Source organism: Cydia splendana, chromosome 6 (assembly GCF_910591565.1).
Source record: "Cydia splendana chromosome 6, ilCydSple1.2, whole genome shotgun sequence".
Lineage (NCBI taxonomy): Eukaryota > Metazoa > Arthropoda > Insecta > Lepidoptera > Tortricidae > Cydia > Cydia splendana.
In genome coordinates, this window is record NC_085965.1 from 9,050,373 (window position 1) to 9,072,681 (window position 22,309).

General features: G+C 38.0%; 2 protein-coding genes across 4 annotated transcripts; one reads left to right on the forward strand and one right to left on the reverse strand.

Moving 5' to 3' along the window:
- Positions 1 to 6,174: 6,174 nt before the first annotated feature.
- Positions 6,175 to 19,207, reverse strand: LOC134791348 (RING finger protein unkempt). Of its 3 annotated transcripts, none has more exons than XR_010144292.1 (7): positions 18,886 to 19,207; positions 18,574 to 18,783; positions 15,368 to 15,651; positions 14,016 to 14,116; positions 13,358 to 13,595; positions 11,510 to 12,784; positions 6,175 to 10,825 (listed from the first exon to the last, which is right to left on the reverse strand). XR_010144292.1 is itself a non-coding variant. In XM_063762358.1 (6 exons), the coding sequence occupies exons 1-6, from the start codon at positions 18,942 to 18,944 to the stop codon at positions 11,721 to 11,723; spliced, it is 1,956 nt and encodes a 651-aa protein (XP_063618428.1). In that variant the 5' UTR covers positions 18,945 to 19,207; the 3' UTR covers positions 6,175 to 11,720. The 3 variants fall into 3 exon arrangements, 1 of the variants encoding a protein (XP_063618428.1); XR_010144293.1 differs by having other exon boundaries at positions 6,175 to 7,345; positions 7,488 to 12,784; XM_063762358.1 differs by having other exon boundaries at positions 6,175 to 12,784.
- A 552-nt stretch (positions 19,208 to 19,759) lies between these two features.
- LOC134791349 (histone H3.3A) lies at positions 19,760 to 21,144 on the forward strand. Its single transcript, XM_063762359.1, has 3 exons — positions 19,760 to 19,917; positions 20,084 to 20,371; positions 20,577 to 21,144. Exons 2-3 carry the CDS (start codon positions 20,090 to 20,092, stop codon positions 20,703 to 20,705), a joined length of 411 nt encoding a protein of 136 aa, XP_063618429.1. The 5' UTR covers positions 19,760 to 19,917; positions 20,084 to 20,089; the 3' UTR covers positions 20,706 to 21,144.
- Positions 21,145 to 22,309: the final 1,165 nt, after the last annotated feature.

Genomic DNA, 22,309 nt, shown 5'->3' on the forward strand with positions numbered 1-22,309 from the left:
TTTCAGGATTGCCATAAAACAAACGTAACCTAACCTATCTATAGGATAACCTTATGAAAATCCTGAAAAGTTAACGGTTTCAGTTTTATGACTAATGATAATATGACAAACAATACATTATGACTAAAACTTTATGGGAAACAAAGGGACCCCTTTTGAAATATCATCGCGAATGCAAAGAAATTCTGTTCCGCTTATCATTGCCGTGTGGGATCATTGAACGAATTTATTCATACAATGTTTGAAAAATCGACAGTACTTTATTTCTTGTTGCCATACTGAAAATTTCAGGGTTAGTAAGATAGTAAGTTAGTCAAGTTGCATTATTGTTTGACACTCGTAGTATTAGCTTGAGATTTTACTATTTATTTATATACAAGTTTTAATCAGGAGGCATTAATTTAAGGCATTTATTTCGATCTCTCATTTACTCTCTTATTTTTTTACGTAGCAGCACAAATTTAGTTATTATTCTTTCAAACTGTGGCATTTGCTCTTACAAACAACTTTTTATGATAGTTTTACAAATTTTGTTGTTAATTTAGTTTCGAAAATTTTTCGTGCCATTTTTCCTTGCCTTGGAGAATCGTAACTTTACCGACAATCATGTATTTTACAAGTTATTCGTAACAAACTTGCTAATATAATGCGGTATCGGCCTATACCTGAAAAGACCTACAAAGAAAAATACCTCATGATTTAGTGGAGTTGACTTTAATAAAATAAATATTTTCTCCCAGAATATATCTTTGGTTATGTACGGTCATGGCATGCACGGCCACAAACATCTTAACAAGCCAACGTTCCAAATATACATACACGACCTTATTGTTGGTGTCTTAGGGTGGTATTCCATCTGCCCAATATCTTGGTCCAATGTCTGTGCGTCTCACTCTCTCACTTAGCAAAATGTGAGACGCAAGACACATTGGACAAAGAAATAAAACAGGTGGAATACGGGTGGTATTTAGGGGCGAGTAAATAGTAATACAGACCTTTGTGAACTCGACTGTACCTTGTGACGAGTTGAAAATGGATAGGAAATTGCTTTATTCATTTATAATATACCTACAGAGCATTCTAACACACCACCATGCTTCTGAGGAGATGTTTTAGCGAAGGAGCATATATTTCATGAATATTCATATATTATATGTATGGCTCTCATCTTACCATCAGGCGGTTTGTATGCTTTTTTAGCGCCATCGTGGTATTAAAAGGTTGTAGTTTTAACCTATGATAATTCACCTAATGGCCTTTTTATTTTATTTAAAATAAAGCGATTTTCTATTCGCTTAACCAAATTTAGACTTTTAAAGTGCAATAATATTAACCACGACTAAACTAAGAATTATTTTAGATAGCTCTTTTAAATTTTACATTATTAATAGCGAACATTGCGTCACATCTGCTAGTTCATCATTCAAAATAATAGAAAACACATAATTCATACATTTAACTGACATTGCACCGAAATGATTCGGTTTTACCCATTACTCGTATGTTGTAAAAAAGTGGATGAACAGATGTTTGGTCCAATAAGTATTTAAGCCCGCTATTTTTACCAATCGATGTTTACAAGATTTACAGGGACGCGTTTATATGTTACGGTGCCTAAAATGTCGGCTATGGAATCCTTCATAAACACAAATAGAGTTATCTATTTATTTACAAAGTTGGAAACGTATTTTTAGACCTCTAAATATAAGAGTCCCAGAGATGGTCATTACTGTTATAATTTTTATATTCGGGTTACTTTTTATAAGTGTATATTTTGGGTAAAAGTCCGTCTAGTGAATCTTTGGCTTTTATAATATTTTAACCCTTTACCAGGCTGTCAGTTCAAAAATGAAAATCGAATGTCAGTCTTACATATTTGAAGTGCCGTATGTGGGAAATATATATCCCTTACCCTTGGAAAGGGTTAACGAGCACCTGACCAAAAAATATATATAATTTAAAAACTATACATAATTTAAAAACTGCACTCTTTCTATAACATATATGTAACTGCATCCCTGTAACGACACGATTGGGCCGGTAGTATAGGTATACGTCCAAGAGTTGGTCGCAATGTTGGCAGCTTTAGGCCCCTGTACATATTGGATTAACGTCGCCAATCTTTGCGACGTATGCATTGGAACGAGATCGCAACAGCGCTTGCTCGTTCTAACAGTAGCGGATAACTTCGTCCTTTAGATTGGTTAACGTTGACCCACTCACAAGAGCTGGCACGAATGGATTGAATGAGTGAATGAAGCTATCTAACTGTGTTAATCAAAAAAATGGTGGCTCTGAACGTATACCGATACAGAGGGCCTACCGCGAACCACGTTCGACGTGTTCCGTCCCTGTCACATTTACGAACGAATAAAGAAGTGCGAGAGAGAGGCAACACGTCGAACGCGGTTCACGATAGGCCTTCAGGTGTCACTCATAAAATGAAATTTTCGTCCATTCCCTTCGTGCCAGCTTTCGTGAATCAACCTGTACAGTGGGGTTTACACGAAGGGTACACCACCTACATATATGGTGCCAGCGTTGGGGTCTACTCATAGTTGTAGCACTTTGCCTTGTGTTAGACGCACGTAGTTCTGTGTAACCTTAGCTTTTCAACTATTTTGGTCGATTGCCGCATATTGGACTTTATTTAGTACATAATAAAGTCCAAATATAAAATCATCGAACAAAATAGTTGAACGCTTATGCGCGCGCGCTGAAAAAGCTCCCGTGCGAATGGGAGCATAAGCCACCATTCGCACGGGAGCTTTTTCAACGCGCGTTAAAAAAGCGCTTGAATCTGTCCGCACTCTAAATTCGATTTAACGACCAAGGCTTAAAGACGAAAATCCAACAACACTTGATAAAAAGCACTACCGCTGTCGTGTGAATAAATACACATGTATCCATTTGTGTCATTCAAACGCTTTTTTAACGCGCGTTGTAAAAGCGCCCGTGGGAATGGGGGCTCACTTGTAGTTCACGGTCTGACCACTAGATGTCGCACGTTGGTGACCACGCTCAATGTTTAATCGTTTTTTTTATTGATCCAAGAAAAAAAAGTACTCATTATATCTTTTATAACTAACATGCTAGGCTGGATCTTTGGGAGATAGTTAAATATATAGCCAGAAGAATAAATTTTAGTCTGGCCTAACCTGGCCACGGACTAGTTTTTTACCAATTAGTTTCGCAATATTATCGACTGATTACCTATTGAGTGTGTGCACTGACCTTAGATTTAGTGATAGAGGCCATCCTATGCCTTTAGGCTAAGTGTTTACGCTTGGCACGCTCAAACGTGTATAATTCTAAAATAAATCTTAAAGAAAATGTCTTTCTAACGTCCAAATCACTATAACCTTTCTTAGGAAAAGTATTTATATTAAATTCTTTTTTACGTAATAACTGCCGGCCTAGCCAAGGTTACAATCGCTATCGCTTCGACAACGAAAAGCATTATGTCTCTCTATCACTCTTCCATATTAGTGTGACAGTGACAGTTGCGTTTCGATCGCTACGGAGCGTAAGCGATTGGCATCTTGGCTCCGCGGCCTGAAACGAAATGTAGATAAAACGAATTTATATTTCTTTTCAAAATGAATTGATTTGTTGTCTTAGTTTAACAGTTATAAATATATTCCCTTCAGTCCATATTACAAACTAAAAACGTTACTTTTTTATGTAATTAGTGTTTGTTTTTGTAACATATAAAAAAACTACTATTACTAGTTGACAGAAATACCTGAATTTTGGTCTAATATATCTGTAAAAAGTTCCCGGTTAAACCGGGCAGGGTCCTAAAATTACCGAAAAAACAGATCAATTATAAAGCATTTGCTAGAGTAGAGTTTAAATGTTGCAATATTTTAAGTGACCATGACAGTAAGCTTTAGTTAGGTTACATTAGGCTAGGGATTATATTTATTGTAGTATAAAGTACAATTTTAGGTTGATAACTCCTGTTTGACATCTATTCAAGGTCGGTCAACGTCCAATCAAAATCGTTTTATGGTTTACAACAGATATTTGATTGGTGATTGAGCGACGAGATCAGAGAGTCAGGGGTTCTCAACCTATTGTAAAAATATATTGTAATTATTGAACTTTAACGCTCTCTCTTAGATTCTAAAGCCAAATAGGTATGGATTGAAATTAATATATAGGTATAATTATGTTATTTATTATACACAAATGGAGTCATTGGTAATTTTAAGCCACAACGTACCTATTATTTGTTGTTTATTTTGAGGATAGACGATACAACGTTCTAATTCTAAATACTGCCGAGAAAGCAATATTAACGACAAGTTAATAATTATAAATGGATTGGTTTTTAACGTTCTACGCAACAATTTAGTAAAAGAATTGCATAATACTAACAGGACTAATCGTCACCATATTATTAGTATTCTACTCCTACTTTTCACAATATACCTAGTCTATTAATAAAGGGAGCAACTATGAGGCAATTTTAATGTCATATATTTAAAATCTAAATTGCTGCAATGTAAGGCAATTGTTTCCCAATAATTACCGAGCATGTCGCTTGAACGAAACCACATCATACACTCTGTATATTTGTATAACCATATTTAATGGAAGCGCAATCCTATAACTAGTTCACATGATACGCGTGATACTCGGTAAGAGAGGGACCATCAAGTTCTCCCGTCTCCCTCACTCACGATGGCCTTAGCCCACTCGATTTTGCTCATTAATTTACACCTAGTCTTAAGTCTTGTCTCCATATGTTAGTTTTAAGACAGCACACAATGTTTGTTTTATGAAATAATCGTGATACTCTCATATAAATTACTTATTAACTGGATGTGCCTACTTTTTGTCACAAAGTATGTTCATAAATTATAACAATAACAGAATTGTAAAATGGCTTTAGTATTTTAGCATATAAGTTAAGCCACTTTAGTTAGAGCCGATACAGACGGACTGCAACTACGACGGCGGCGTGCAGTTCCCATACAAGTTGCAGTCCGTTAGTACCGGCTCTTTAGGTTACTAACTTACTAAGCTTCAAATGATTGTGTTATACAGTACCCACCCAATAACTATCGAAGTACGCTTGCAAAGTAAACTCTTATGAGACTTGCTGTAAAAATTTCACCACCAATCTGTTGGAAGAAAAAGACAATTTTGGTCAATAAGGTCAAGTCAGGGGCAAGTGTGGCTGTGTTCTAACATATCGGGAACACAATGGGGCACGCAACTATACATATAATTGTCGAATTCTCTAATTGGAAGTGCTTGACACGCCATCTACAATTAGCTTTTACTGACGTTTCCCATTGAAAAACTTCAAGTTGGTGGTCAAAATAGTTATAGACCCCCTTAAGCCTTTTTAAGGCAGAGGGAATATATTTCCCACCTGATTTTGAACTTTATTTTAAAGTGATAGGGTTCTATTTTGCATAATTCTGACATACTTTTGCCTATAAATGGCTAATAAACGTCAAGTCGGACATTGAAGTTATAATAATGTGTTAATTTCTACCCCGGGCCATCTTAATTTTGTTTTAACAATCCGTCCCCCCGAAGTTTTCAGTATTTTTTCATGAAATCCTACATTTTTACAAATAGGCTATCGCTGTACCATTGATTTATCACCGACACGACTATGATCTCTCTCACTCATCCTAGTATAGTATAAAAGAGACGGGTGTGTGGGTGATAAGTGGTGGTTTTTTGCCTTGTGGCATTATTTGTTTAATAAATGCAATGTTGTGAGATTTTTATTTAATAAAGCGTTGAAAAAATATGCTTCGTTTTATTTCAGAGTAAATAATACACTTACATACCTTCGATATTATAGGAAGGTATAGGCAAAGAGAATTTGATATAGAGGAATATTGTCAAAGTAAATTATGTAGTCAGTACATTTACTGCCATCTTTCGACACAAATGAACACTCCATAGAAAGGGAAATCCTTGAAAGAAAATGGCGTTGGATCGGACACTTACTCCGTAGGCCGGACAACAAGCAGCAGCAACTTTATGCATATGCACGTAGGTCTATGTTGATCTGTGGTATGTGGCCGATTAATCCGTCTTTGGCGTTGGACCTGGGGTGCGGATATATCGGTCATTGGCGTCCAAAAAGTTAAAGAATGTAGCTAATCGAGGATTATGTTGGGGAGTTTTACAAATAAAACACTATTTTATTGAATGGAATTGAAAATTTATTAAACCTACCTACCTAGTAATAATAATTATAATCTTCACATCTCTGTTACACATATGTATCACATGGATTTGAAAATTATTTGATTATAAAATACTATGACGAAGCCTGAATGCATGTTCCGCAGTTAGAATAATAAATATAAAAAAATGAAAACATAATTCATTTGATCTTCTTCAGCGTGAGAATCGCAATTTGTTTTCTACTACAATATTAGCTATTTCTAATTTAACAATAATAATTTTAAAGAATTTGTTGGAGCTACCTACCTAAAGATTAAATAATTGAAAAAAATATTATATTAATAAGAACATATAAAAAGGGGTTGTTATTAATTATTATGCGTACGCGACATACTTGCAAGCTAGATTTAAACAAGAATTGTATCTAAATAGTTAACTAATGTAACTAATGCAAAATGCAGTAAAAACGGAATATAAGCAGAGGAGTAACGAAACGGAACAGAGTGGCAGTTCCATACAACCGTGGTGTTAAGGGGCCCGTTTCTCAAAAGCTTGTAACTTGTAATACAAGTGGAAGTCCCTTTCTATCAAAAGCTGTCAAAAAGTGAAATGAAAAGATTGGATTGCACTGCACCATTATAAGTGCGAGGTTTATCTAAGCGTCACCGAACGACGACTGGCCAGAGAAAATGCCAGAAGGCATCATGCGCTAGTAGAGCTCATAGCGCGATTATGCGACACTGTCATTCTATTCAGTTTCTTTACTCCTGTGAACGTAAAATTAATGCTTACAAACGAATATAATGGATAACACAACAACCACGCCGTGCATCGACACTCACAGGCGATGCTTTATTGACAAATAAACAATTTTGAATATATTGCACATTATTCGAGAATGCCGCTACGTTCTACCGACATTTTTCTTAATAGTGTGTATACATCAAACTGTAGAAAAACTATCCATAAGGTAAGCAAAATCTGCTTCTTTCACTCTTGCAAGAAACGACCCTCAGCACTATAGAATAGGTAAGAACAGAAAAACATGCTACAGAATAGGCTAGCGTCTTTTGGGAGTCGGCTTCTAGTCAGCGCTATGAAAAATGGTGTCGCTGCGCAGTTGCGCCAACGTTGCGTCGGACACCAGCCATACAGCTGACTAGACGCCGACGCTTGAGAGACGCTCTTCTTCTTAGTCGTTATACTCTTTGCAAAGTGTCGTGGTCAACTGCTGACATCAGGCACAGATGTTGCTTGCCGTGCGATTTCTCGCCATTTTCCGCGGTTGGATGTCATTCTGGCAAATGCGTTTGATCATGAGGTACGCTAGTGTGGGGTCTCTCTTAGTGGAACATCCATTACAATTTGGATGACGATTCAATTAGCATACTCCACGTTTTGTAATTATCATGTCGGCAGACACGCAGCGTCTCTTCAAATACTGTAATTTACTGGTTATTTCTGTTAGACCAATTGTACCATATAAATATCCAAATTTCAATAATGAAAAGTACTCTCTCCATGTGATAAAGACTCTATATAAAAATAAGTGTGACTCTAATACTATCTAAATTTTTAAATCATTAGAAATACAAATAGCTAGTAAGCTAGAATACTATATTCTATGGCCACACAGGACATTCTGTACCGACAATTACGACACCAGTGTGATTCCACACGAATTTTGAGACTCAACCAATGAATAATTTATTTGTGACGATTTAGGCCTGCCGCGCACGAACAACTGTCTGAGTATTTGTTGTCGCGCGTCACCCGCGTGCGGCCGATATGCACATAGCGGCCTTTTAACATTTATAACACACCAATTTTATAGAAAATCACGCCAACTCTTTACTTGAACACTCCACACCAAAATGTACCGTGTCGACATACTATATGTTTATATATATGTTATATATTTGAGTAAAGGCGGCTGTGGTCATATTGCTTAAGATACACGACGGCTCGCAACTACACACTTAAAAATAATGTCCATTACAATTTGAAAACACTACTTACATCTAATCCATACGCCTAGGTTAAATTTGTTATAATATACCGATACAAAACTTTCAAGATTTTCAAAATATATAAATATTTTATAATGTACTAAAATCGAAATAAACTTTTATATAAAATGCGTTTGTATAATGTAGTATAGTGTAGTAAATCGTTAGCGTACATGTCCGTACCGTTCGTAGCCAAATATACATCTGCTGAATCGTTTGACCCAAAAGACGGTACTCGAAACTTGAAATCGAACACAAAAACCAGAGACAAATAAATAATGAAGACTGGTAACTTATATACAAAGTGGCACTTCACATCTTTGATGTTAATGGTGTCACTTCGTGAGATCACAGAGAGACCTGGCTCATGAAGTGACATCTACAGCAAAGTTGGGTAACGCAACTCTCTACAGACACTAACAGTTTTTATTATTTACTCGTTAAACGCAATGATTAAAACTAAATGCGTACCCACACCGATAGAGAAATAAAAACGTAACTGTAACTTCTAACAGTTAATTAGGAATGTTAACATAAAATGCACTAAACCTACTCTTCGCAAATAATGCACGCGGGAAACGCCCGGGCAGTAAATTCGCTAGTACCCTCCTTTGCGTCAGCAAGCTATTGGGGCGGCTCGGTAGTTGTACATTCAAACTTATATATTTCCAAACTCAGGATAAACCTAAAAAAAATCGGGTTATAAATATATGACATTCATTGAAAACTTTCAACTTGGTTAAGTTTAATAGGTAAATTACAAATACCGAGGCAGCCTGTGCAGACAACGGGACGCAGGGAGCAGGTCGACCGAACTAGCGTTGTATTAGTGATTTTCTCTTCTGCTTAAAGTTTCTAATATTCGCTTACCCCAAAATATGTTGCCATACTTGAAATTATTTTCAAAGTATGCGTGGTACAAGTGTCGTTTTAACATCGCTACTAGAACGCCGTTTCGCCGACCATTGGCCGGTGTACGATCTAAGATTGGTCCGCCAGCGCGCAAACAATTGTGCCGAGAACCTCCAGGAAGCAAATTGCAGTCACACTTTAGTCACTTACATATATACGATTTTAAAAAATGTAGAAAAAATTAACAACTCTCAGATTGTTGATGATTTTATAACTACTAGATATCCTAATGAACATGCAAAATGATGTTTGAATATCGTTATAAAACTAAAAACTACTTTTAATATTCTTCAATTATTATATAAATTCTAGTTGTCTTGGGCGTGCTTCCACCAATACCTTTATTTTTCAGATTCAAATCTTTAATTTTGCAATACACTATAATTTTATCCATTACCGTCCGATATGGTGAAAGCATGGCCAGGCGTCGACCTATAAAACCTCGTTAAATGCCTATAATATGTGTATGTTCAGTAAAAGCAACAACTCCACTAGTAATGATCTAAACGAAATAACATCAAAAGCATATTATTTTATCTTGTAACATTATAAATCTCTACTGTGTAAACCATGCACTAAATAATGTCTATATGTTGAAAAATATCTTGACTTTCTCAAGATGTTTGAAGAATTGTTATATGAATGAGAATAGGTAATAGGTGTCCATGAAACGTGTTCTGCCGGATAATTCGTGAAGTACAGTTAGAACACGTCGACTTTTTCAAGCGACACAGTCGCGCGATCAGGAAACCGAATAGATTAAAACGCACGACAATTTTGAGAGACAACGGGTAAATAACCCTTTTGTTGTTGTGTTGTTGCGTAGCCACCGCATTCAACATCAATTCGATGCTGAAGTGCGACTATATAATAAATAATATAACTACAAAAAGGCGACTCATCATGTGAGATGCCTCTCATTCTGACACTGCACATAATCTGTGGTTACTAAGAAGTAAGAAGAGGACAGTGGTATGATTCCAGTAGTAATAGATACTAAGGAAACTCCACTCTCCGGGGATACATAATATACTATGAAATGACGTTGGCAGTTAATTTGAGAAACCCTAGTCCATGTATTATAAATTCATTCGATAAATTTATTAGAATAAGTCTTGCTCTTTACTAAAATTAAATATTCTATCATTATTATCAAGTGATATAACACGTTACACCCCAATCTACCCATATATAAAAATATCAAGGAAAGTATCTGTCGCACCGACGGGTGTGATTCGAAAGACTACACGAGTAGAGAGCACTCAGTCGACGACTGTGGTCTACCTGTATATATACCTACACTTACATCAATTTCAAAATATGCATCTCATAATTTAGACAATCATTATTTGTTTAATAGCCAAGTAAATTTCATAGGTAGAGCTCGGTCGTCAACTAGGGACCGATATTATGTTGCCATATAATTTATTTATGGATAAAAAATTCGTAGTAAAACTTGATTTTCAGTAAAGCTACTGAAGTGTCTATATAAATTTGTTAAGTCAGGTGTAAAGAATATATTTGACGTATCAAATGAATATATACGTTCTCGTAATATATGGTATAGTAATATCGGCCCAAATTTATAATTGAATCGCAATGAACTATCAAAATACTTGAGCTTCTTTGTATATATAAAAAAAAACATCTTGCTAGATGTATATTATATCACACGAGGAAACACCAAAACGTGAATTATTATTTGGTACTTGTTTTATAATTGTAGGCCTAACGTTTATAACCTTCGAGCAACACGGAAGGGAGGCGGCATTCGCACTATTTCCCCTCTGCCGAGGTACAAGATTAGCGCGTCAATCTAATCTAGCGCGGGTAATAAAACTAGTTACACTTGGATTTTTCACTAGACCGAGTCCAGACGCGCGCGTGAACACTGCTGCACAAAATGCCTGTTTGCTCGGTTTTTTGTTATAAAAAGAGGTCGGGGACATCAAATTTACAAAAAGAAAGTGTTACATTTCACATGTAATATTTTTTTTACATATCATACGTTTAATTACATTCAAACATAATTATTATATTTTAGTCTCATGTTGTTGTTGGATTTATCGATTTTGCTCGCTCAGTACAAATTGCGGATCGATCGAGCGACAAATCCGACTTCTCATCTCTCAGAATACAATAACATACTTCAACGAAAATGTGTTAGTGTGCGTGTTGTGACACTTGTCACTCGTCCGTACACAAAAAGAGATCGAGGTTTGCAAGATTTGTCTTTGACGTGTGTCATTTTCTATGTATTTGTGTCGTCATTACACAGATTGGATTTTGTATGTAAGTGTGTGAGAAGTGCGACTGTGTGCACCTTTCCCCCCGCGAAAAATGGCAGAAGGATTTGTACGGTGAGATATCGCTTAGGCCCCTCCCTTCCGATGAGTCGGAAGCCGGTGTTGCTCGAAGTTTATAACAGAAAAAGATACATTTTAATTTTCTTCAAACATCATCGACGCCTAAAGTTGTCGCGAGCTGTCAATCAAGAACGATCGTGTGTCGTTATTAATGCGTATGCAATAAACAAAGCTTAATAAGCTTTTTGTTTTGTGTTGTAACTTGTATCTAGATTTAAACGGAAATGACTTACATGCTTCATGATAGAACAATGCGATTCAAGTAGTGAAACTACTGATGACGCTGCACGGGCGTCTGGCAGTAGGGGCACTCGTCGGCGGCGCGCGCGCAGTTGTCGCACAGCACGTAGTGGTTGCACGGCGCCAGCGTCACCGCGCGTGGCCGCTCCTCGCACGCCATACATTTGGTCGCTGTTTCTAGATATAGAACCTTTTCTATCTCCTCTAACTCCGCTCTAGCGGCCGCTTGAAGTTGTTTTAGAGTGCCTAGAGGGAGAGTCCGGAGCTCCCGAGCTCGCGAGGCGCCTCCGGCGGCCCCGGCGGCGCGAGCGGCCTCCAACTCTCTACGTAAAGTGTGAGCTCGCGCGACCGCTTCATCCCTTTGTCGCTCTGCAACTTGTGCCGCTCGGACCGCCTCGTCGGCCTCCCTCTGCCAGGCGCCGCAGGCGGACCTCGCCTGCGCTATACGCTCGTCCCAACGTAGAGCGGCGGCCCGCGAGGCCACCACCTCCTCTCTCAGGCGAGATATCTCACCGGGTGCGCTCGGCGAGGTCGCCGCGAACTCGAAGCCGCTCCCACCGTAGCTTCCAGTTTTTAAAGTCGCGTGCGAGTTGAAGGTATCGTGCGCGTAGCGGAGGAAAGGCGGCAGCGGGGAGCCAGCGGAGGGCGGACTGAAGGCGCGTAAAGGAGGATGTGCGCCGCGCGGAATATTAACCGGCGCCGACGGAGCCAGCATCGATTCCCCGTCGGCTAAATCCCTATCTAAAGCGGCGACCAGCGACAGCGGGTCGTCTAGATGCAAATCGTCGAGGGCGTTCCCGACGACTTCCTGTAAAACTGTCGCGTCGAACGCGCTCCGTTGAGCCCAGACGTTATGTTGGGGCGGCTTGGGGTCCTGGGGCCTGGGGCCGACGGCGCGGCCCTGGCTGGAGCCGCTGGAGGTGCTGGCGCACTCGGAGTCGCCGCTGCCGTTGGTGTGCGGCGCGGGCGCGGGCGGCGACGCGGGCAGCAGCAGCTCGGGCTTGGCGTCGGGCAGGGCGGACGAGAGCAGCTCCGCCAGGTTGGTGCCGCATTCTAGTGGAGCGGCCAGTTCGCGCGCTGCTGTCAGATCTTCCGCTGCAAATTACAAACCAATGTGAGCTACATGTTTCTTAAAAAAATTTGGTCTACGCTCGCTAACCCCGACTTATACCAAAGAATTTATTGAAAGTTGTGTCTCGCCACTCTCGCCCCTGCCCTAAAGTGAAGAAAAACATAAACCCGTCTACTCTCAATAAGACCTTGATAACTCTAGGTTTAAAGGTCAGAGGTAGAACTGGTTGGGGGCTGTCCATAAATTACGTCATCGATTTTTGACGATTTTGGACCCCCCCCCCCCCCTATAATCATCCAAAAATCATGCATCAAATGACCCCATTTCCTCCTACTTCATGCTACCGTCATCCGATGTCCAGACCCCCCCCCCCTAATTTGAAATGACGTAATTTATGAATAGCCCCTTGGTGGGAGTGTGGCAGTACCTTGAGAGCGCAACCGTGATAGCAAATAGCATAAAGGGGCCCACAGATTACCAGTCCGCAGGACGATATCGGCCTGTCAGTTAAAAGCAAAATGACAGCCTTGAACAACTGACAGGCGATATCGTCCGGCGAACTGGTAATCTGTTGGCCCCTTTAGATAAGTACTTACGTTCGACATGCGCAAACGCACAGAACAGTCCCCTAGGGCAGTAGCCGGCCTGCTGTACGTCATTGCACTTGGTGCTCTTGTATATCTCGGGGTGGAACTGTTGCTCGGTGCGGGTATGGCAGTACCCGCACGCCTCGCCGGCCTCGCAGTTGCTCGGCTCGCCCCACTCCTCGCCGTGCTTCACGTTGGGGCACGGGGTGCTCCGGTATTTGTACTTGCGCGGTGATCTGCGTTTATCCTGGAAAAATATTGCAAATGTTGCAATATTAATTTAAAGAAATAGACTCTAACAACATTTTGTTACTAAATATAGATGAATAGTGGCAAAATTATATGAACACTTGATTTGTTATCTATATCTTAAAACAACTTCCGGACATTTTGTGTATTTACTTGTGTTGGATTGATATAAAAGATACTAAGATATCAGTTTACAAAGTTGACTCAGTCATTCTAATAATTACAATAATTATCCATTAATATAATAATAAATATAATGAATGAGGAAAAGATAAATAAGAAATACAGAGCATAAGGATATTACTAGAAAACATTTTCATAAGTAAAGAAGGCAAAATATGTATATAGAGTATGTTTACTCTCTATACTGAGAATAACTACTTCTGAGTTCTGACTTTAAAATTCTAGTTTCATTTACCTTACTATTGTGATATTGTGGGCAGGCATACCCTTGTCTACATAACCTAGGAGGTCTTTTACATGGCTCCGTTTTATATGATGATAACACGTAATTCGTATCTGAAACAATAATTATTCCGTTATAATTGAAAATAGAAATAAACACGTTCAATTATATATGCCTTAACACTTTGAATGCCACTGCCACGCCTATAATGCGCGGCGCGTCATCGTGAACCTTATTAGAATGCACGAAGGTTGATATTGAACTGTAGCCGATCGCGTCAGTTGACGTCTTTGGCGGTTTTAAATTTAAACAAGTTATTTTACTAAATACATAAATTAATCATTCCTTCCCATTGTTTAAATGAATAATCATGATGAGAACCAAAGTTATGATTCATTCGTCATTGTATAAATAATTGTTCTTCCAGGTAGACTTTATTTATTCATTGACAAGGTTTCATGTAGTTTCTAATTACATGGGTGCATCTGTTATACTTCATATAATAAAATTTCATAAAAATTCTAAGAAATAAAGTTATATATTATGTTAATTACTCACACATTATGGGTTTTTTTACAAAATATTACAAATATAGGTGCCCCAACTTAAGTACCCATGTTGCCATAATAATTGTACAGAAAAGAGTAGGCTTGTGTCGGTCATGAACGAAGAACTGTTAGGAATGAAATCCCTTAAAGGACCGAAAGGAACTAAATCTTTTTGCACACTCTTATTCGGTCTTTAGGTCCTTTAGTTCAGTGGGATTGGTGAGCGCTTGACATGAGTGGAACAGAAAATAGACTGAGCGAAATGGTTCACAATGACGCTGGCACGAGTGCGAACGAGATAAAAGAGTAACAAACAGCCCTAAACCTGAAAATTATGAAGGAAAATCAAATATTTGTTTTTATTATGTCAAGATTTTAATGTTTAACCGTGATTATAGTATCGTATAACTTGAATCGTAATTCGGATGCCAAAGATTTAAAAAAAATACTGTAGAATCGATTCATATTCATTCCAGCTCTCAACGACCAAACTGAACCAAAGGAACTAAAAAACCGTACTAGTTTGTTTGACCGATTGACCGAGAGTGGAGCGCTCTCTGTAGTGACCGAGCAGGCACAAGCCTAGAAAAGAGGATATTAATGTTAGGGCACCGACTGTATCACTTTTTCAAGAGGATAAGTTTAACAATTGCTAACTAGCCTAAGGGTCGGTTGCACCAACCTGTCTGTCACCGTTAAAGCATTCACTAAATTTCATTGTACAGTAATTTTCATAGTTCTCTGCTGAGTGATGTTGATCAGTCTGTCAAATGTGGTTAGTGTAACTGGCCCTAAGACTACATAACAACAAATTACCTTGCCATTTAGGATCTTCATTCATCAAATTCCGTTCCCTATCTAAAGCATTAGGCGCGGCGGCGTCCCCATCCGCCTGGTCTGGGTTCTCCATAGCCTGGAGCTCCCTAACATCAAGGACCGGCGGCCGGAGGTCCGGCGCGCCGTGAGCGAAGGCGCAGTGCGCGCCGTTCTTAGTACAGAGCCCCCGTGCGTCCGTGTCATGCACGCACATGCAAGTTTTGTAGTACCGGAGGTGGTAGCGGCGCTCGGTATCGCCCGCGGTGCGGTGGAGGTAGGGGCATCTGTGGGAATGGTAAGATTAGTACTATGGATTATTTTGGTTATTGATCCTTGCTACTTAATCCTAAATAGACGGGAACACACAGAATGAGCCCCCTCGCAAGGATATTGCCGCATGAAGCAGGTCGGTCAGTGGAGACGTGCCTCGCCCGAAGCAAAGCAGCCGAGACATGTCTACACTGGGATGTTACGGAGCTCCGTTTCCGTTTCCGTTAAGGCGGAACTTCCGTTTGGTATTACACATCCGTTTCTGTTCCGGTTCCGTTATGTTTGAAACGGAAGTTATAACGGATGTCAATGCTTCGCGCGGCGGCGGCGTATATCAAAAACAAACAGGTTCATACCAGTCATTCGCTCATCGCCCCGCTTGCCACGTGCAGCACGTGCTACGCTAATTTGTTGTTTGTTTGTATACTTTGTTTTATTCGTCTTATTCAAATTAAAATCGTATGTGTTCTGTTGTGTACTGACTACTGACTGTGTGTAGTGTGTGTGGTGAATGTTAGTGTGTAAAAAAACGAACAATGAAGCCGAAATCAAGTTCGATTTGGAACTATTTTGATGAAGTTAGTGGGGACACGGCTAAGTTTAAACTTGGCTTGAAGATTTATTCCAGAAAGGGGAAAACGACTACATCGTTAAAAAGTAATTTGAAGTGTATGCATTAGGGTGGTCCTTATTTCGTTGATGTTATATTTTTCTACGGGGCACCCGCTTAATGTAAAATCTACCCCTAAAAAACCAATGTAATTTATTAACAGAATTTTTAAATACATTTTAGGGGTTGCTACTGCACTTTGAAAATTTCGACCCTCCATACAAAATGCTATTTTTTTATTTTTCGATTTTCGTTGTGGGGCGAAGAGTCTGGGTCATCTGGGTGTATTAATGTGCAACTTAACATAAAATAACGCCACTGATTTTTTTAAATTATTTATTCATATTTTAGGGGTTCTAAGACTTCTAAGTACTACTTAAAATTCGTATACTGTTTTTAATACACCTACCCTTAACATCTCGTCCACCTATCACTCAGGCTCCGTTTCTGGATCTGGTTCCGTTTTCGGTTCCGTTTCCGTTTACGGTTCCGTTAAACTAAATTGAAAACATCTGTTTCCGTTTTCGGTTCCGATAAAACCACATCCGTTACATCCCTGGTCTACACTCTTCAATGAGTACAAATACAGTCAGTAGTAGAATTCCGTCACCCATATCATACAAATTGATTTGCATGGAGGTTTAAATATATTTACAGTGAACTGTACTATTATCATAGTACAGGGATTTTCATTGGGACAACTATGATAGCAGGGTAAAAACGAAAATTGTGAATATATACTAAGGGGTCATCCATTAATTACGTCACACGAATTTCTAGGTTTTTGACCCCTCCCCCCCCTTGTCACATTTGGTCACATTTGGCAAACCCCTCCCCCCTATTGTGATGTCACATTTTTTCTACGAAATCGCCAAATCGAATTAAGTAAATACCTAAGTATTATTAATATTTTATCAAAATATTTTTGACGATATAAATATTAGTAATTTTATAACCCAAAACTGCTTAAAAAAGAAAATTAAAAGAATAAAAATGATTATCGTTTTAAAAACTTGTTATTTAAATGTACAGCGAATAAAATAATTTAAAAAAAAATTTCGGTTACTGATGAAGTTAAAGTGACGTCACAAAGTTTGTGTCTCCCCCCTCCCCCATGTCACAATATGTCACATTTTCTTGACCCCCCTCCCTCCCCCTAAACGTGTGACGTAATTAATGGATGACCCCTAAACTAGAACCATTTTCTACTGTAGCAACAGTAAACAAGATGTCTTGGTAAGCGGTGCAGTAGCGTAAGTGTTGCCAAACTATATAGTGCTTCTGGTTTAGTAGGTACTAGCAACCTGCCCTGGCTTCGCACGGGTTAGCAAATTATACACCTAAACCTTCCTCAAGAATCACTCTATTGATAGGTGAAAACCGTATTAAAATCCGTTCAGTAGGTTTTGAGTTTATCGCAAACATACAAACAAACACACAAACAGACAGATGTGGCAGGGGACTTTGTTTTATAAGGCGTAGTAGAATAGAGTAGAGTAGTTTTTTATTCATAAACACAGACAATAGATATACATAGAAAGAACATAGTGAAAAATAAAGTGTCACAAGTGTTGTGATGCGACTTTAAAAATTACCTCACATTAAAAGTTACCCCAATGCAAAGTTTGAATCAAAAATTACAATTAATCTTAAATCATCATTTAACATTCCCAGTTTTCAGGATTCATTAAAAAATAGTTTGGTGTATCAATAAAGCTGTTGTTGAGACTACATTGACTGTTTAATTGCTAACACTTGAACAAACATCAGTAACCAGCTAATTGTCATGTTTTGTGTACGCTGTAATCAAGGTTCTTACATCCAATTGGAATTATTAACTCCAAAGCAACTTTCACATTTCCTCTCAATAACAACAAAGAAAACCAACGAAAAGGTCAATAATCTCTTTCATAACATCATATACAGTACTTTTACAGGGCAAATAAACAAGAAAACAAAGTGTTTATCTCATATTTATCTTGTCTAATACTAATAACACCTCATTTCATTGGCAAAAACACCAAAATGTCAAAGGATTAGCGAAAACAGCTTTTATATTGAACAATGGGCTTGCATAACCCAGCCAAAACTAGATGTAGCCCCAACAGCCTACACGTATGACGCATCGCCACCCTCTTAAACAGGTAGCATAATAATTTACTATTGGTAAACAAGTTTTTTATCGCAATTTACGACATTTTCACTTACACTGTCATGTAATTTTATTTTAAAATCGCATTTTTCACAAGTTTACGTAGTTACGAGTTATTTGATGCCACGGAAGCAAGGCGATCGTCGAAAACAAAGCAATGACAGCAATACTCACTCGTCCCCATCCTCGCAAATACCCGATGTCTCATTATATTTGGTACAGTAGTTATCTGCGCTATAATTGAAGGATCCATCTCTTTTTCTAACGGGTCTTCTTCTTCTCTGGTTATTGAAATGCCAATGAAAACATGTGAAAGGCCTGTGTTGTGTACATTTGTGTTGTAAGAAAGACGGACACTGCTCCACTCGGAATTCCTTTAGATATCTGCAAGAATAGACCACGGGGCTGAGTGAATGGCACACCACTAATAACTACGTTTATCGCACTTTCACTTCACAAAAACTATCATTTTATTACGGAACTTACTTATAATGATTTGGTTTTTCTGTTTGAGCTGTCAACAAAGGCTTCGATTCCGACGGCATTTTGGAAAACTATTATTGCGTTGCGCCTCTCGCGTCGCGCAGGGCACGCTCACCGACAACCAATTAAAATTCAATAAGATCACGTGATGCAAAATATTTTGGAAAGGCACAAATTGTAAACATAGGAGTAATTTAATATAATTATTATCAAGAAAGATACACGCCATTAGTTTCTAATGGCCTTGAACTTAAATATCTTATAATGCGATAAGTCAAAGGAAAGCTGAACATCGAACAAAAGAAAATTAATAAACTAAACGCAAACTATTTTTGACAGATTACGAACTGTCACAGCAAATGTTTTTTTATGTACGTCTCTTTTTCTCTACAAGCTTTATGTACTAGTTAGACCGAAAGAAAAAATAGGCCAGTGTTGTTTGTCTAGACCCAAAAAAGTTTACCATAATATTGCTACGAATACTTTTGAAGGAAAGAAACTTCTTATAATAGAAATAAAATAAAATAAATGTACAGAGGACCCAAAATGGGTACTTTTTTATTATTTCGGTTGATTTCTACAGAAACACCAAGAAATAAAAACACTAATTATTCGGAAAAATGCTATTGAATGAAAATGTAATCTAGAAAATGTTAGAGTTTAATTTCTGATCGAAACATATCGTATCAAAACATAATTTAGTCAAAGTTAATTTAGAAATAATAAGCATAAACAACCAAAATAATATACAAAAACATATATATTTTTGAAGCTGTTAACATTTTAAACAGGATAAACCAATAATAAATAATTACACAAGCTGCTTTAGGGCTAACCAATCAGAAAGCTTACATTTCGACGAATCACAAGCGGAGAATCGTTGCGAGGGCAACCAATCGAGGATCATTGAACTAGCGTCACTGAACGTTAACCCGCCATTCTCTCGGCGCCATTTTGAGCATATGATCATTGTTGTGAAGCTCCGTGTGTAAATTGTGTTTAACGTCGTTCAATCCTTGCAAATTATCTTAAAAGGTAAGTTAAATAGTTCAATACATTGCAATTATTGATTTAACAATAAAATTTATTCTTGAAAAGTTCATTTTGGGACACTTTTACGATCTCTAATAGTGCCCTATCTCAATGCAATAATGCCATTAATAAATTGTGATATTCTAAGCGTCGACTATTTTCTTTCTAGTTAAAAATGGCTCGTACCAAGCAGACTGCGCGTAAATCCACGGGAGGAAAGGCTCCTCGCAAACAATTGGCCACCAAAGCCGCGCGCAAATCGGCGCCAAGCACTGGTGGGGTGAAGAAGCCCCATCGTTACCGCCCCGGTACGGTGGCTCTTCGTGAAATCCGTCGTTACCAGAAATCTACCGAGTTGCTGATCCGCAAGCTGCCTTTCCAGCGTCTCGTGAGAGAAATTGCTCAAGATTTCAAGACTGATCTCCGTTTCCAGTCTGCTGCCATTGGCGCTCTCCAGGTGGGTTTCCAATTATACATAGCTTTACACACGTGGTATTTTGAATATTTTACAACTAATTTTTGTCTCTGTATAATAACATGACTAAATGAAAAACACACCTATAACATTTCTTTTTTATTGGTTTATTTCCTCAGTATGACTAATACATGGTCATATTTCATCTCTTGCGCAATTTACTATTAAATGTCAATATCTTTTACAGGAAGCAAGTGAGGCTTACCTCGTCGGCCTGTTTGAGGACACCAACTTGTGTGCCATCCATGCCAAACGTGTGACCATCATGCCTAAAGACATCCAGCTGGCCCGACGAATCCGTGGAGAACGCGCTTAATTTAGTCATAGTGTACTTTACTATAATTTATATGTAATTCAATTAATATTAAATTCCATAACATTTTTCTATAACATCTCACATGTAACTTGTCTTTTATTAACATTCATAACTATAATTGTAAGTGGCAGAACTGAATTTTTTTATACATACATTCTTATTGTGTAAGTTAACTATGTGTTCGCATTAGATACTGGGGTAATGTTAGGCGACAATGAGTTTACAATTTTATTGTAATTTTTTCTTAATAATTTTGTACAAGATACGGTTACAGTATCGTGTGCGAGGCCGTAGTTTTATTTTTAGTGACTGTAGTTCTAATTAGTGTAAAAGGCAATGTCGTTGCCGAGACAGTATGAGAATTCATAGCAGTAATTTGATGCACTTAATGTATGTGTAATGAGAAAACTTGGTGTTGATTAAATATAATTAGAATCTATTAATTGGTTTATTTTTGTATAATATTATAACCTAAACTGCATAATGATTAGTGAGTATCAAGTTACCCATTGTTTTTACAAATGGCGGCAAGCCACGCTAACCTTCCCAGCCGTTTAGATATATACATAGCTACATGAATGATATTTCTATCTCCCTCTAACCTCCTATCCTGAGTTCAACAAGCAAGCCTAAATGCAGTTTTCAAAGATAGATAACAATATGACCTTGCTTGATTGATTTATATTATTACCTACCTTCACTAATATATAAACAATCTGCATTATGTAAGTGCAATCCAGCAAACTTGGAATCAAATTAAAAGTTAATTTCATATTTGAAACAACCCAAGGGTCACCCAGATCCTCATGCACAATAATCACTGACCTTTTTTGCTTGTAACAATAGAAATTGGCCAGGTGCAAGTTGCATTCATAGTGGTTGTGCACAGCTGGTTAGGTTTTATTATAAAATGAATGTATTATGTATGTTACAATGCAGGTCAGAGCTAGGAAAAATGCTTGAAGATAAAGCCACTAAGTACCTACAGTAATTATTATTACTAATTAGCTACTGACAACAAATTTCACTACCCCCATTTTGTTTATTAACAAGTTACACTTTTTAGAGGTAACTTATTTGCCAGCTTACATGAAACAAAAAAATTGTGTTGAAAATCATGAAGTTTGATTCTTTGGCATTTTTAACTGTCAATATTTCTGAAAGCCTAAGTTTTAAGCGACCCATGTTTTTTCTTTTTTTAAATGTCTCAATTATTCATACCCTTTTTGAAATAAGTTTTTGGCAAAAATTTCATTTATGGTACAAGCTTTTATCGCTGACTGTACTTTTCTTTCCACAGGCAACTAATGCTCATTGAGACAATTCTAAAAACCACAAACACAATTAGGTTTCGTTGCTTTATCACATAGTTCCTATGGCCACCTCCGGTCTCCATCATCAGATCAGCTCGATGACACCATAATATTGCATTGTCACCCAACTTACGTATGTATGCAAAATTTCAGCTCAATCGGAAACCGGGAAATGGATCAAATTTAACTTGCAAGATTTGATTACACACAGACAGACAACGGTCAGGTGAAACTAAATAAAAGCTTGTAAAATGGTGGACTAGACAGTTATGAGGTATAATAAATATGAAT